This window comes from Tauraco erythrolophus, chromosome 7 (assembly GCF_009769465.1).
Source record: "Tauraco erythrolophus isolate bTauEry1 chromosome 7, bTauEry1.pri, whole genome shotgun sequence".
Taxonomy (NCBI): Eukaryota; Metazoa; Chordata; class Aves; order Musophagiformes; family Musophagidae; genus Tauraco; species Tauraco erythrolophus.
In genome coordinates this window covers 47339464-47356548 of record NC_141471.1, presented here as the reverse complement: position 1 = coordinate 47356548, position 17085 = coordinate 47339464, and the positions used below count along the sequence as shown (strand labels likewise).

The 17085-nt window shown below is 44.5% G+C and overlaps 1 protein-coding gene across 1 annotated transcript; it reads right to left on the bottom strand.

Moving 5' to 3' along the window:
* Positions 1-5697: 5697 nt before the first annotated feature.
* Positions 5698-16409, bottom strand: GGCT (gamma-glutamylcyclotransferase). Its single transcript, XM_086615162.1, has 4 exons — positions 16065-16409; positions 12456-12601; positions 9162-9297; positions 5698-7169 (listed from the first exon to the last, which is right to left on the bottom strand). Exons 1-4 carry the CDS (start codon positions 16407-16409, stop codon positions 7032-7034), a joined length of 765 nt encoding a protein of 254 aa, XP_086471288.1. The 3' UTR covers positions 5698-7031.
* Positions 16410-17085: the final 676 nt, after the last annotated feature.

Sequence of the window (17085 nt, the reverse complement as noted above, 5' to 3'; positions counted from 1 at the left end):
CATCTGACTAATTCCAAGTCAGTACAGAACCTGGTTACTACTGGAAGGGATGTGCATACGTATGCTGCAGGAGGGTGCATGTTCCCTTTCACATAGAGTGATCTGCAAGAGAGTGGTGAAATGAAAACAATCAAAAAAGAATATAAAGTTAGGCTAAGCATCAGGGGAGAAAAGGAGAAAGAGCAAAAATGTCAAGCAGGGAAGTCAGAGCTAGCAACATGAATTCTGTGCATGATGACGTACTCGGTGATATTTTCAGTGGCAATATTAACTTTAATGCAAAAAACCCACACCACTCAGTACTGGAGAAAACAGTAATTTCCATCAGTCTCTTTTAATAAGAAAAAATTGAAATTTCCACCAGTGATAGGCTAAGAAAATGCCACATCAGATGAGCAGCTGAACACCTTAAACAGTGCTGGAACAGAAAGACTTCCTGCCACATGTAGTTAAGAGCAAGGCAGGTATGTGCCCGTTTGTAGGAAAGTGTATCAGTTATATGAAGAAACTTCAGGTCCTACTCAGGCTAAAGTAAACACAAAAATTTTCTACAGTAGCAGTTCTAGGTGCAACAGCACCTAAAAGTCCTGATCAGCACGAGATATGTGCTTGTTCTCTTACAGAAACACACTGTCTATAAGATTCTGACGTATACGCTTCTGTTTCGCTTGGGTGTTTTTTTTTGTTGGTTTGTTGTTTTTTTTAAACATGAGGCCAAAGTGTTGACATCATGAGGTCTCCAACTTATCTGGAAGTCCATCATCCCTCTTTCTGAAAAGAGTCCCAGCTTCCACAGTGAGCCTTTTTACTGCAGGATCACAAGGTTACAAATTACTAAATCTCTTGTTACAAGGATGTAAGTTTTACAATGCCAGGTTACACATCTGATATGTTTATTTATCTTATGCAGTTTATAAACATGTGTTGAAAGCACTTCCTTGCTAGAGTGCACATAGTGTTCTTTGCGTATCTTAGGCACTCCAGATGCTGGATTCAATTCCAGTGCAACTCTTGTGACTGATGTGGCATCAGTCATGGGGATGCTGCTAGAAAAGATTGAGACATACATTAATGTGAGACACCCCAGTGCTCTGACCAAGGTCTAAGAACATCCACTGTTGAGAACTACTGCCTCATTTCTGGAACTGTTCCATTTCTGAAAGGGCTAATGAATAAAATCATTTTTTCTGAAAGCCACCTTAAGGCTCTTACACTCTTTTGTAAAACATCACTAAGTTACAGTAAAGACAGATCACCTGTTCTAACAGTAACAGCTTGTGAACACATCTATTTAGAGAAATGAGCATTATCATTGAGGTTTGTACACAGAAAGGTATGAACACAGGAAGAAAGGGAAAGAATTGCAAGCTTGATAGAGTAGCTGAAACAGCAGAACCCCTAAGGAGGAATGGAGAGAGACAAGAGATGATACCTGAGCGAAGCAGGAGTCTAGTATGGGGACATAACGAGAGATGTTTATGGGGAAAAGCTTCCTATCTGGGAACAGAATAGCCTTCTTGTTCCTGAGAGGAAAAATAAAAAGCAATGATTTACTCAAGAGGCTGCCAATGACGCTGGAGAGGAAAGCCAGTTAGCCGTTTTGAGGACAGCAGCTTCGATCAAGTGCCGAAGACACAAAACAGACTACTAGGAATTAAAAAGGACCAGAGAGCAGAGTGCTCACCCAGCAGTCATAAAGGCAAATAAGAGGGACAAGATAGTGCCTTGGTCAGACAAAGTGCCAATGAGGATTGAAACGATGCAAAAAGCAACAGCAAGCGTGGCAAGAGAGGTATATCATAAGCCTGCATAACTGAGAATAACAAAGAGGAAGCAAGATGGGGATCAGGCCAGGAATAAGGGGGGAAATGAAAAAGGGAAATGAAATTTGTCATAGTAAGAGGTACGGTAAAAGTATCAGTGCTTACGGCAAGGTTTTGTATAATCCATGTCAATAAGCTGCAGTGGCGCTGAGTGCCTCTGCATGAAGGCACTGGCACTTCTACCTAGTGGTTCTTCTGACTTCCCTCTATTCTCAGCATTGTGCAAGCATATATACGTTTATATCTTTCCTGGCCCGCCCTTCTCACATCCTCTTTTCACTAAGATCTCCTTGCTCTTCCTTTAACAAAACTGCTATGCCTGTTCAACTTCTAGTGCTGCAAGTCCTCTGGCAGTGAAGAATACACCTGTTTATCCAAAGGTCTTACCAAATGTAAACGCTGTAGATAAAGGGGCTGAAGGATCTTAAAGAATAGTTAAAAAACATTTCCACTTTTAGGTGAACTAGGGAATTCACTCTTCATTGAGCTGGCTGCTCCCAAGGAGACTATGTAGGATGAAGCAGTAAAGGCCATACAAGAAGCAAATTAATAACTGTGCCTTAAAGCAGCTGATTTAAGACCAATCTAGAATATTTCTGAAGAGCTGAAAACTCAGTCAATACTACTTTCTCTGTAGTCTTGCTATTCTGACAAAAACTGTTTCTCTAAATTGCCTATGAAAAAAAGTCCTATGCCACATACCTAGCTATCAGCAGCCAGTAGCTGGAATATCTGCAGGATTTTTGTAGCACCTAGTAGCCAGCTCCGGCAGGACAACAGCGAAGCACACATATAAACTTGAGTGGCACACCAGGGCTAGTGGAGTCCTTGTTGGCATAGCCTTCTATCTGTACTATTCAAAATGTAATTACTCTCAGACAGGTGGCTGTTTGAATATAGGGCCCTGGTTCACATGAAAAATCTGTGCCCTTCATGCCTCCAAGTCACATTTGTTTCCTGAGAAGAGCTATTTTACAGGGTCAGCCACCCAACTGCAGAGTCATTATAGCAAGAGAACTTTGTTGACTTTGACATGCTTCTTCATTAATAATGGTAATCTAGACTCACTCAGGTCAATCTAAACTCAACTATTTGTTACCACTGAGAGAGACAGAAGAGAGACTGATTTTCCATGTATTATTCCATGTGTGTCACAGAAGTCAGTCTTTGACTACAACAAATGAGTAAGAGAGAATGTATTTCCACACAGTAGCTCTCACCTTTAAAAGAATCTCAACTGTTTTACATAGCACAAGAACAGTAAAAAATGTGTAGAGATTAGAAGCAAATGGCCACATACACTACACAAAAAGTCTGCATATTTTCATGAAAAGCGATGCAATGTATTTCCCAGAGGTAAGAAAAAAAAATAGCCTTTCATTTTTATAGCATACATGGTGCATTAATAGAGCTCATACAGAGTCCCTGTACTGATCTTAAATTATATTCTGTATCTATGAGTTAAAACACACTCATTATACCCCAGTTTACAATCTCTGTGTAACAATCATTATTGATGCTACCTATGTCAATAAATGCCCTGGGAGCCATACGTTAACATCACACTGGTGTAAATCCATTACAACTCATGGGATTTTGCATTCCTCTTGGGTCACTGAGATCAGCATCTTTCAGTGATTTTTTCCCCCCTCCTCTCCTCCCCTCCCTCACTCCCTCCTTTGACTGCAGTTTAAGCTTTTGTAGCCATCCCTAGTTGTTTGAAGACCAACAGATACAAAAGAACACAGAAGAAATTATTTCTGCCTCCACCTGGTGAACTGACAAGCTTTTGATTAAAAGGCACAGGCTCTTACAGAAATATTGATATCCTTCACTTTGCTGCCACACTTCCTAATAGCTTACTTCTAAAGAAACAGAACTTTATATACAATGTTTGGATGAATTAACAAGCCCTTATCAAAAAGATTTTACGTGGCTTCCCAATAGCTCCTTTTTGGCTGGAAAAGTCCAATAAATAAGAAGGAATCACTACTAAAAAGAAAAAAAAAAATTCTTCAATCAGAGAAATCTTGGGGATTTTTTTTTAATCCCCAGAACTGATGGGGATTGACTGAAGATGGAGGAGGAGGACAACAATTTACTGGTATATCTAAAAAATGGAACGGCTTTTCTAATATTATTTACTATTTTCACATTCAACCTGCAGTGAATTCTACAAGTAAAGTTGCAATTGATGGAGTCACGTATTCACAGCTCTCCTAATTCTATATCCCAAGCTTTGTTCTGGTCATTAAGAGCAAACCTAATTAGCAGCAGCCACCCCACCTGCCCAACACCACCGCTCGCTCGGTTGTGCCTGCGTATCCATCGATCCGGCAACACGTGCTCCGGAGCGGGAACTGCCCAAGCACCGAGGTGGGACGGAGTTAAGCGCTGCGGCAGCCCACCCTCCCGCCGTGCCACGGCCTCGCCACGGCCGCGGGGCACCGGCTCTGCCCGGGCAAGCCGCTCCCGCCTCCCTCGTTCCGCTTCTTTCGCCTGAAGTGGTCAAAGCGCCCAGGCCCCAACGACTCCCGCGTGAGTCACCGCATGGATACGGGTCTCCGGTCAGCTTTACGGCAAGTAAAGGGCTTTTTTGTTGTTGTTACTGTTTTACGCGTCGCTCACGGGAAAGGCGCGGCGAGAGCGGGCTCCGCGGCGGGGAAGCGATGCCTTTCCACGCGGCGCATCCTCGCCCGGCTGCGGGGCGCCCCCTCCCTCCCACCTCCTCCGTCCGTCAGGACCTCGCCACCCTTCCCCGACGGCCTTCAGGTAAATGACATCACCGGCCAGCATCTGTAACAGTGTTTATTCCTGGCGGCGTTGCTGTGTTTCGTGCGAAGGCGCCGTTTCCCACGCCGAGGAGCTGCGGACGGCACTGCCACCCGTCCCGGCCGGCGGGCGGGCCCCGCTGCTCGCCCTCTGCCTAACACCGCCAGCCCCACGGCAACCTCCTCCCTGGAGGCGGGAGAAACACGAAAAGTCCCAAAAGTTTCAATTCGGGAGCGGGAGAAGTTCACCAAGAGGCGGGCGCCGGCGGGGCGCAGCCCTCCCCCTCCCACCTCGCAGCCTTTCACACGCCAACAGCGAAACTTTTGTTTTCAAAAAGCAGAAACTTTCTGTTCTCCGACCCTCCGCCGGGCGCCAGCCGCTGCCCCACGCCTCCTTCCGCCCTCCCCGCGCCCCCCCCGCACACGCAGCCGCCCGTGGCGAGCGGGGAACGAGGCGGGCAGCGGCCCCGCGACCCTCCTCCGCGCCTGGCCCGTCCCCTGCACTCACCGCGGCGGCGAAGGGACGGAGGCGACGGCCGGAGCGGAGCGGCGGCCGGCCCACGGCTGCTTCCCCCCAGCTCCGGCCCGCCGGGAAGGAGCTGCTGCCCCACCCGCCGTCTCTCCTCCCTAGCGGGAAGCGGCTCCTCCCTTCATAGGCATGACCGAAGGCCTCTTCTTCACCAACACTGCCTTTCTCTCGCCACGCCGGCATGGTGGAAGACCTCTGGGGGTCCCGCCTCGGGAGAGAAGGCTTCCCCGGCCCTCAGGCGCTCCCACCGTTTTCCTCGACAGCAGGCATCAAGTCCCTTCTGTCAATTCCCCCCAAGGAAGCTGTCAGGATATCTTCTGTTTTCTTTTTGCAAGAGTAAAATACTCATTTAAAAGTTCAAAAGCCCAAAGGAGTGTGGTTAAGGGTAAAGCAGAAGTAGTGCTGCTGATGCTGAGGAGCGTGTTCATGCGTAGGTTTGCCCTCCATACTGAAACTGCATCCATTCAAAAACATAAATAGCCAATGGAAGTTTCAGTTACGTTCCCACATGGCCAGCTTTTGCTTACATAAGCAACACTGATATTCTTGAAGCATGCACTGAACAGACAGGGGAGAAGTTTGGAAATTGCAGTTTTATTTACTCAGTTTCAAACTAGACAGTGCTAATACAGAAAGTACCATGTTTTAGTGCTGTCACTGTGCCCAGCTGGACATGGGAATATGACATCAGGACAGCACCTATACATCCCTGGCAGAAATTTACAGAAAAATTTTACACAGAAGATATGGCAACTCTGTTACTTTGTCACTTGTTTATCTAAGCAGTCACATAGTGACACCGATTATATCTTACACCCCTCTGTACATCAAGAGAAAAAAAAGCCTGCACTGTACAGAAGATAAGCCAAAGTTCAGTTGTTTGACATCTTCCAGGTTGTTGATTTTTCCTTGTCCCCCACAGACTTAACTACAGGGACTGCCAAGTACCATGAAGTTAAGCACTCTAAGAGCTTCCAGTTTTGCAGGAGATTGTCAAAGCTGTGGGGAAAAAAAAGAAGCCAAGTCTATTCATCTGGGGTTTAACAAACAAAACCATGAAACAAATGCACTAGGACTCACAGGAGACTTCCTGATTCCACTAGTTATGAGACCAAGGCCTATATAAGCAATATGCCAGACAAAAAGGTCATTTAAAAAACCTTGGAATTACCTAACTAAAATGAATTTAAAACGTGTTGGTTCTACCTAACAAGTTCACCTATGATGATTACTAGACAAAGAAGGGAAGTGGCCATTATGTTCTGAATGAGATCCTTTGCTGAATGTTGTCTTCAGGCCTCAGGTACCTTTTGGACTAACACTTAAAAACATGGAAATAGTTTAAAAAAAATTACTCTGCATTCTTCATTAACTATACAAACAGAAACAGGAGCTCTGTAGCTTCAGATAGGTTGGGCTTTAAACCATTAAGAGAAGCAGCAGAGGAAAAAAGTTTAGTCTTGGTTTTGAGTTATGAGTCTACTTAGCACTCTAACTAATCTTGATACTTGTGACACAACATGTAAGAACAAAGGGCCTGATCCTGAAGCCCTTATTCCTCGGAAGGCAAGAGATGCCAATACCCATCAAAATGGCCTGTTTCTTTTAAAAAGGTCTGTAAAGAGGACATGAAGAACAAATTTGCGTACAGCACTGCATGACCATTACAGAAAGATAATTTCCAAATCTGCGAAAATTTCAGCATGTACTCAAGCTATACATATGAAGTGAGGAAGTTAGCAATGTCAGCGTGTCTTCAGACTGCAAATTATGTCTAATGGCTTACTGTGAATGCACAGCAAACTCATCTTTTCCTGATAAATAAAGAAACTGCTGATCAGTGTGATGAGGAGAGATATCTAAATCAAGGTGAATGGCCAAGCAAATGTGGAGGTATTCTATGCAGATTTATTTTCTTTGCTTAATAGCAGCTTCAATCTCTTCCATGACTGGCACTGGTCCTGCATAGTTATTAGTTTCAATAGCTTCTAATTTCTTCTGATAGTCAGTTGGCAAGCCATTCTGTTCTGCACCCATGCAGATAACCTGTAATCAAAAGAGGGGGGGGGGGGGGAGAAAAAAAAAAAAGCCTTCAGTAATAGTGTTGAGAAGGACAGAGCCCTCCAAACATTTACTCATACAGGAAGAACCACTTACAGTAATAACAGAATTAATCTCAAATAATGCTATTTGTACCTAAAGATAGCCAAAGGCTTCTGGAAGACCACTGAAGACCTCAATAGCATCAACAAAATTACTCTTGTAATTACCAAGGCATACCTCTAAGATTCAGAAATGCTACTAATGTGCAAAAGACTGCACAAATAAGCTGTTACTCAGTTATTCCATTCTTTCTTCCAGGGAGCATGAGAACTACTTTTTATGCCTTTAGCCAGTCTTAGTATCACATCTGAGTGAGAAGTAGCATGTATTATCGAAGTTATTTTTTAAATTATGCTGTTCAAGTCCAAAGCACAACAGTAAGTACCTGGACAGGTTATAGGAGTAACAGAAACAGATACTTAGCTTAGTGAAAAAGCACAGATTCCTTACAGTTTGCTACTGCAGCTTTCCTTCTACAAACAAAATAAGTATTGGTGCAAGAGAAAATAAGTGAAAGTGAGAGGAAAAGAGGAGGCTGCAGGAGTCAAAGCTTGAAAGAGACACCAGCAAGTTCCCATACAGAAATGAAGAAATGCTAAATATGCAGAGTAAAAAAACTGATGCTATTGTATTCTTCCATGCATTCCACAGCCAGGAAATTCAAGGATGAGGTGTCTAGAAAGGATGAACTTTGCCACAAGAAGTACACAGCAGTAGATGGATGTAGATCACTGCGTGCCGATGCAGTCACCTGTACTACGTTTTTAGCCCTCCTGCCTGGTAAACTTAAACGAAAGCTGGGGGCAAGAGGGAAGAGAAGAACTAACAACTGACCCTGACAACAGCAGGAGGGAACGTTCAGCTAGATAAAGTTGCCAATATTGGAAGTCTGCTCTTACAGCGTACTAGTAAGAGCTGACACACAGCAGCAGACTATGAATTAACTCCCTGAAAAGCCCTAAAGATCTGTCTTGCCAGGAAGCAGGAAGGCAGGAGGAGGTCTGTGAAGCGGCAGAGACTGCTTTCTAAGCACGCTTCCTCTTCAGAAGTCCTGCAGCAGTTGGCCTTAGCTATGCTCCTGGAAGCTGATTCACGGGAGTTCCTCAGTTAAGAGGAGGAACACACTTGGGATTTAACAAGCTCAAGCCCTATTTCTTTGCTTTCGGTAGAAAAAAAGTCAACACAAGTTACAGTGATGCCTATCTACAGTTGCTAATAGCTTCACAATTCCAGACACGCAGTCATGCCCCCCCAGGCTCGGCCCGCACCGGATCACCGGATCGCACAAGCCAAGCAGGTCAGGCCTGCTGCGTGACCGGATCATGTGTCTCTGCAGAGTCAGTGTGTTGCAGAACAGTGTTGAAACACTTCTGCCTCACCGGCCCTCAAGTCGGAACCCTGCTGTGCTCCGCAATGCTGCTGGAAGTCCTGCGATACACTGATGACGCATCTGATAAAAGAAGGCAGGTGGACTCCTGCTTTAAATGGTAGTGAAATACCTCCTCAGACAATAGGGATAATCCATGTCCTTGAGACTACAGGCCAGGTGCTGTATTCTCCCCACAGAAGTCTTCCTCTGTCCTTTTAGGAGTACATCAATTTTTCAAACAGTGTTGCTGCGTATATGTGAACAACATCCTTCAGAAATCCTTATGTCAGTCATAACTAATTCATAGGTTAAACAGAGGCTTCATGTAAAGCATAACTAAGCCAAAAAAATATATCCGATTTAGTAGGCCTTTAAAAGCTAGGAGTCTTCTATTTACAGAAGTTACATTACACTATTACGTTGCACAAGGATTAAGTTATACCTTTACATTAGAGTTACTCATGTCTTCCACCCACTGTAAATAAAGTACTTATTAAATAGGACAGAAGTACTGCATTATATATTTCTGTTCATTCTCTCCAAAATTACAGTGATGCAAAACCTACCTTTTTATACTGAGGGGAAGGGGGACCACAGACGTAGTCCTTCATCTGGTAGCTTCGACAGGTCAGTACCTTTCCTGCTTGGGTGTGGACATTAACTTCTATAGGGACATAAATGCCATCTTCAACGCCCTCTTGCCTGTAAAGGACATATATTCCTTTCATGCCAAATAACTGATGCATGTTTCAAACAAACTGTGCATTTATTAAACATATGCATTTATTATAACAGAATTCAAGGCAGGACACTGGTCTGCACTGTCAACAGACGTAAAGAAAAACAAATAAAGCAAAATATATTCCAGTACTTTTTGTGCAAACTTGTCTCATACCCAAAAATAAGTTTCTAAAGCAGCAGCAGCATTCACCTTTGTCATTTCAGCTCTGTAAGAAAGATGACTAGTGGTTAACTTGCAAAGTTAGAGAGAGAATACTCCCTGTGAATCAATTACTGTGCAAGTCTGGTACTCTACAAGAGAAACACGACCAAGATTATCAGAATTACTGAGCCAGACACATATCATTCATTACCTTCTACACAGATAATGGAACAATTGCAAAAGTTTTATCTTGCCCATTGTGTTACACTTGAATAAGGCTAAACTCACACAACTCTTGCCATGCACATTCCAATTAACAATCCAAGACACCCTTTAATTGCACAAGACGTGTACAGCAACAATGAGCTAGATCAGGACAAAAACCATTTCATTATTTTTTTATTAGCAAAATCATCCTGTCTTAGGAAAACAAAACCAAACTCAAAAACATTGCTACTTTGTTGTCTTTAACCCTTAGCCACCACTAAAAGTCTGAGAAAACAGTAAGAAGTAAACGAGAAGCTTAAGCAATACAAGACAGACTTTATGGTACAATTAACTTTAGATGTGCTTTAGATATGAGTGATAACATGGGTCTTAATGCTTCTCATCAAAATATCATTTTGATAACTTATCTTTCTTTTAAAGACTTACTACTGTTTCAACTTATTTAATGCACATAACCTGGGCCATGTTATGTGAGTTAACTAGGTTAAGTGCAAGTAGAGACAGGAAGTTAACTGCAGATTCAAGGCCAACAGACTGCAAAATAAATCACGTGGGTGTGCGAGAGCCAGAAAAATGTTACAGTTAAGTAACGTCCCATCCGTTGCTAGGGTATACGTGGAGAAATCATGATTTAGTCTGTAACTTAGAGATTTGAGAAGTACAGAGGACAAAAAAAATAATACTGCAAAAATCCACCAAAATGCATCTGAAGCCAAAAAGTTCAGCCATCTAAGCAAAAGATTCCTCTTCCTTATTTGTCTTCTATATATTACATTGTTGTACTAGTATTTCCACTAATGACATGCAGCATCAATTACACATTCCTTCCTCTACTTCTGGATAACAAAGCACAAATTTCTTTATCCAGATCTGAAGGGTAAAAAAAAAAGGAAGGAGGGAGCAGGCAAATAGTGAAAATCTTTTTTCTCGATACATGAAAATTCCAGGAAATAACTTGCTTCGGAACTTAAAAATATATCTACTTGCACACAGCCAAAGAATCCCAAGATCTTCAGCAGGAACACATGGAAGCTCTTTCAAGTTGGTTAGGAGCAATCCTTAGAAGAACACTATTGACTATCGTTGTAAAAGCCAAGAACACATTCTGTTTCCTTCTATTTCCAGTCCACTTTCACAGCATCAGTGAGGCAGCTGGGAAAAAGCAATCTTTAATGCTGGTGTCCATCCTCCCATATAGCCCTCAAGTCTCTAGCATCTTAGCCAGCATTAAAGTTTATCCCCTGTCAAACAAATGCCAGGGATCTACAATTCTATAGCATGTAAACAACACTTCTAGAAGTTAGAATACATAATGCTGTCCCCATAGGGGGAACAGTTAGTGTTACTATCAAAGCAGCTGCCAGACAGCATCTTTACACTTCTGAAATTTATGCTTTAGGAAAGCATGGTAAATCAGGAGATTTCAATAAAGGTCAGCAGAAAGGGTGGACAAGGAGGTGAGTGCTAGTGTAAGCAACAGAAGGAGAACTGAAGAGACAACAAAGCAGGGACATGCGAAGCTTTCCTCAACCAGAAGCATACAGCTAGATGCCCTCCTGCTTGGGACTTACACTCCCAACCAGGTACTTGAGAGTGCTCAGAGTATCCATTTCCATGATGTGCTAACAGAACTTGGGCAAGAGTTTCTGTTGTATTTCACGTTCACTATAGGCAATGAAAAGCAAGTTTGAACTTCAAGTTTCATGGCCAAGGTTATAAGGACATGTCTACAAAGCACACTGCAGCCATAATCAAAATTGCAACAATCTCAGAGGCAGGAGAACTATATTAATGTAATGCTTTCAGTGGGTTTAACATGCCCTGCTTCCTTAGCCTCACTAGCCCAGATTTCTACTGGAATTAATTGACAGTGATGGACTGCTCTGAACAAATGATCCTTGCGTATCAGAAGCACCATGCTGTGCAGGCGCATGCCAAAAGCTGCAACCAACACATGACACCAGCCAAAGTTTTGGAGATGAAGTTTCAAGTCCTGCCTCAGACCCTGCAAGAAGTTATGCTACTCCTTGATTTGTTCACCCAGCTGGTTCTCCAGGCTTCAGCCTGGAAAGGACTTGCTCAGGTTGCCTTAACTTGTCTTAATTATCAGGCATAGGTGGAACATTCTCCGCCATGCATCGTAATAGTGCAGGCAGCCTCTCCCATTCAAAGAGAAAAACAAAACTACCCCAGCTCCCTGCTTGGATCTACCTCAACTCACAAAAGTCTGAATCCTTAAAAGAGAAGACATCCAAATAACATCCACAAAAGGTCCCTTTGCATGTATTAAAGATCTCCTCCTCTTCTGAAAAGTCTTATCCTCATCCCTTCCTTTTCTGCTACAATTGAAATCTACCTATGTACAGAGGCAGAAATTGATGATAGTCTCAAAGGAAACTCTCCATAAAGCAATGGGAAAAGCATCACAGGACAAATACAGAGTTTAGAGTAATTTAAGGGACAGGACATTGTGAGGACAGGGATTGAAAAAAAAAAAAAAGCTCCAAATCAAGGTCCACACCTTATTAAAATACCCCTACATAGCTTTAGTGTGAAAACAAAGCCATTTTAATCACAAATGTGTTAGAAGCCAATACATGCATTGTGAAGTTAAATTCACATATTAAAATCCAAAGCATCTTCCTGATTCCTACACCAAAGCTTCCACACAGCTTTTTACCAAAAATTAACTATCCCTTTTCAATAGTTCTCTAAAATAGTAGAAGACAGCAAAAGTTGAGTCACCTACTTATCCAGTGAACTTAAATCGCTAGTGTTCATTTTCCACACTATTCCCCACACTTCGTCTCCAGGGCTCTGAACAATGGTAGCTGTACCTCCATGCCAGACAGAACTTGTCCTGCCTTGATGATGGCCAAACTCGAGCTTAAAATCCTGCAAATGAAACCAATGCAGAGAATCAATTTCCACTTAAGACAAGGGCTGTTGGCTATTCTTGACATGAAAGGGGCAGCTAAAGGAGAGTCTACAAGCTGTCAGCTGGAGCCACAGAAAGAGGAACAGACAGGCAGGATCTGATCCCGCTCTCATCTCATGAGGGGCTGAAGTCAGCCCTTTCCACCTCCCCATGAGAAACAACAGCCTTGGGACAAAGGGAAGAGAGTTCTGGCAGAGAGCATCACTGATAAAAGTCTTCATCTGTGGAGACCTGGACCAAACCCCTTAGTAGTCTGGCCTAAATATTAGCTAACAATTTCTAGCAGCGAGAAGAAAGCGGGGGTAGCCCTTGTTCAAGAGCAGCACACATACCCAATTCTGCAGTAAACACAGTAGTGCTGAAGAAGTGCCAGCTTGACTTTTGTCCAAGTTGGCAGTGACAAGATTGCTGATGTGCTTCCCCTTACGACAATCTGAAGGGCCCTTGGCTGAGGTGTACCGTGAAGGAGGGAAGTGACTACTGCCACCTTCTTGTTCCTCAAGGACATGCCTACCTGGTGCCCATTCCTTTGCAGCTTTTGGTGCTGTTATAAGATTCAAAAGGTACCATGCATGGTCCAGGAAAACAACAAGGGTAAAGAAGCCTACAAGATGGTGAGCTTTGGGTCTTGTCCTCATGCACTAATACAACTGCCCAATTATAAAATACCGTCCTGTATATTTTTCAGTGGTTTGTGCCATCTCATCACTCAACTGGGACATTCTTGGGTATTTTTAAGCCAAGATGTATGCCCCCTTGAGTGATCTTATTCAGGTTTCTGCAAGTTGAAACATTATTTTAGACATCAAGTATCTCTTTTTCTTACAAGTAATATAAAATCTTTTTCTTACAAGTAATATAAAATATTACTATAATAATAGTAATATTATATTAAAAAGAGAATAACAACAAAAAAAAGCCAAACAAAACACACACACAAAAAAAAAACAACAAAAAAGAGAATAACAGGTTCTTGCATTTTTCCAGTGTAATTTCCCATCTGACTCTATACACTCAGTTTCCTCTCCTATTTGTTAGCCAATTTGTGGATCCTTACCTAGCAGTAAAGAAAGGAGAGGAAAAAAAAACCCACAACTTCAAGGAAAACTACCTGCTTAACCACAACAACAAAATCTGGCAAAGGCAAAATGGATTAAAACCAACAAGAACCTATACAACCCCACAGCTTTGCTTATTTCTCATGATCACCCTCTTCAAGCTGTAAGATGATTTTAATTTGAAATATACAGGCATACATATTAATTTTCACTTTCTGAGACAAATTACATTCTTGTAATATGTCCTGACCAATATGGGGGAAAGGTTGCAAAAGTTGAGCAGTTGGAGGCTTACACATAGAACAACAGCACTGATCAGAACACTAATTAATTTTTGTGTGTGTCTAAGTGATAATCAGCAGCCTGGCAAAGCCATACTGTTTACTCCATCAATACAGTCATCTTCTTTTCCCATAAAACATCCCCCAATAAACTAATTTCACTAGGAAAAAAGTTCACTTAGACACACTAGTCATCAACCATTTGACAAGCTGCTGCAAAATGGCTTTGCAATTTTCGGGTCACTGGATTATTGTGTGAGGATGATGCTGGACTAGACCCTGCAGACAGTCAAGCCCGAATAATTTGTACGCAAGTAAATAGCCCAGTCAAGTCACAGACTGAAGTTATAGATGTGGACAAGTGCTTGCAGGGCAGCCCCAAGGAAATACTGCCGTAGAATCAAATACACTCACAGCACTCTAGCAAAAACGAAAAAAAAGGAACCATTTTTATTTTATTCCTTCAGCTATATTTTCTTGGACCTGACCTGCACTGAACGCCTGCAAGGAGGTATGTAAAACAGTCAGAAGATACCACCAAGCAGGGCAACAGAGACCGTACAGTGGTTAGCTCTGGTTCTGGAAGCAGGAATTCCTGTTACACCACGCGGGCAACTGCAGCAGGCACTGCAGGGGTGAGGGAACAAACACACTAGATGCTTTCTTGGGTCAAGAACTTGGTCTTTGGCCCTTCTCCTAAGTACCAGTGTAACACCCTTTCTGTGCTTGTTACACATCCCATTTCTTACAGCTTTTGATTGAAGATTAACAAAGCTTTAAAAAATAAAAACAGAGACTGAATTTAATATTCCAGTTTAGCATCCAAAGTACTCTGTTTACAGGCTCTTTTTCCTTTTTTTAGGCCAGGTGATATTACTATAGAGCAATTAACAGAAATCAGCTCTGACCTTGCGTGCTTCCTCAAGGATCAGTGATTTTCCAGCTTGAAGCAAGGAAGTGAAGCCACCCGGAGTTAGCAGGGAACACAGCAATCAGTCAAAGGCCGGCTGGAAAAGTTAGTGCCTGGCTGCCAGCTCCTCAACAGCTAACCTGCAGCATGTAACCTGACAGTCTACCTGAAACCCAGAAGGAAAGCTGAAGCACAGGGCTTTCTTTTATTCAAAGGTAAGCACGCAGCACCACTGCTTTCCTCCTTGCTTCCAAGATCTGATCCTGCAAGGTGCTGGGCTCTTGGCACGTTCAGCTTCTCAGTGGTATCTGTAAAAGCCTCACTCTTTACAAGAGCGGGCCTCAGTTGCCAGGTTGATAGTCCTAAGAGACACGAACTATCTGCCTATAGGGAGTTTATTAATTACAAGTTTTTGGAACTTCTTCATACACTCTAATGTATATCATTTCCTGCCAGTTACCCCAAGAGAACCTTCAAGTCGTCCTTAAGTGGTATCAATCAATGCTCTGCTCCTCCAAGGATCCTTCCAGTTAGACAAACCTGTACATCAACAGTTCAGTGACCATGAGCTCTTATTTCTAAGTCTACACTAAAGCCAAGTTGATAGACTAACGTTTAATAACCCTAGGTGGGGAGAGCTGCCAGGGCCTAGGAAGGTGCCCACCGCAGCTGTGCGGTACTGGGTCAAAGCTTGGATCCCACCTGACACACAGCACGGGGAGGGCACTTCACTTGTAACAAGCGTGGCAGGAGAAATTTTGATTTTTTTTTTTTTTTAACGAAGCATTATCCTTTTAAAACTGCCAGAAACCTGTCCCACAAACCCAGCTGAGCACCTGTTACTCCCAGCTCCAGGTTCATAACTCTCCACGCGTGGGGCCCTGGCTGGCAGCCTCACACGCTCGGTTGAGCCCGGTCCGATGGAGGAGGTGGGAATACGGCAAACACCGCCCGTGACAGCGGGCACTCCAGACAGCAGGCAGGCCCCGGGCGCCCGCCGCCTCCCGGCGCGCACCCCACGTTAAGGCTGAAGGCATCCACCGCGTCACCCGTGCCGCGGCCGCCCCCGTTACCGGCAGGAGCCATCGGCCGGCCGGCCGGCCTGCAGCACCGGACTCCGCGCTCGGCTCCGGCGGGGCAAGCGGACTTCCAGCGGCCCCCCCGCACGCACCTGCAGGCGCGCCACGGCGCACAGCACCGCCGAGGTGTTGCTCAGCAGCAGCCGCTCCCGCAGCAGGTTGCTGCCGTACCCGTAGTACAGGAAGCAGCCGCCGTCCGGCTCCATCGGCCCGCACCCGGCACGGCACCGGCACAGGCCCGCCGCGCCGCCGCTGTAACGCACCCCCCCCCCCCCCCCGCGGCCCCGCCCAGGCGCCCCTTCCGCTACTTCCACCGCCACGTGGGGACCAGGAGGCGGTGGCGCTGTGACGTAGAAGCGGCAGGGACGGGTTTTAGCAGGCGTCACGCGCTTCTCGCGGGGCGGTGACGTAGAGCAAGGTGCGTTAGCGACGTCCATCTAGGCGGCGGCGGCGGTGGCCTCGGCGCCGCCCGAGGCGTGGGGCGCGCTGTCGCGGCTGCGTGGCGCGTTACAGCCCCTCAGCCGCGCCCTGCAGCGCGGGGAGCGCCTGCAGCCCCCGGTACCGCAACGGGGTGGGTTGGAGCCCCCCTGCTAAAGTCAAGCCAGTGCGTTTTTTCGTGAGCCGCCTGGCCGCTTCCGAGGGAGATGTAAATAACGACGAATTTAAGATCTGTTCCTTGAGAAGTAAAACAGTACGACTTTTCCCAGCTGGGAGCAGTCAGAGCAGAGTAAACTGGGACTATACGAGAGTAAAAGGCGAGATGGTGTAGGCAGGTGCAACTGCTGACCCACAGAGGCATTTCCGCTCGTTCGCTAGCTACCCCTAAGCATAAGCTGCGGAAGCAATATATTTGCATATATATGTATATTGCAGTCAAGCTTGCAGGATAATCAAAACACTGCCTCTTGCAATTCTAAGTATTTAATCCCTCAAAAAGGTGTTTTCAGATGAAAATCTGTTGAGGTTTCAATTTTTTACAGTCTGTGCTGAATACCGAGCCAGTATTTCCAGGAGTGTGGTTTGGGTGTGCATGATGTAAGTTGGTCTTGCCTATTCTAGATATGGCATGATGCTAATTCAAATGCTATTGGGGTAAAACCTAGATTTATGGTA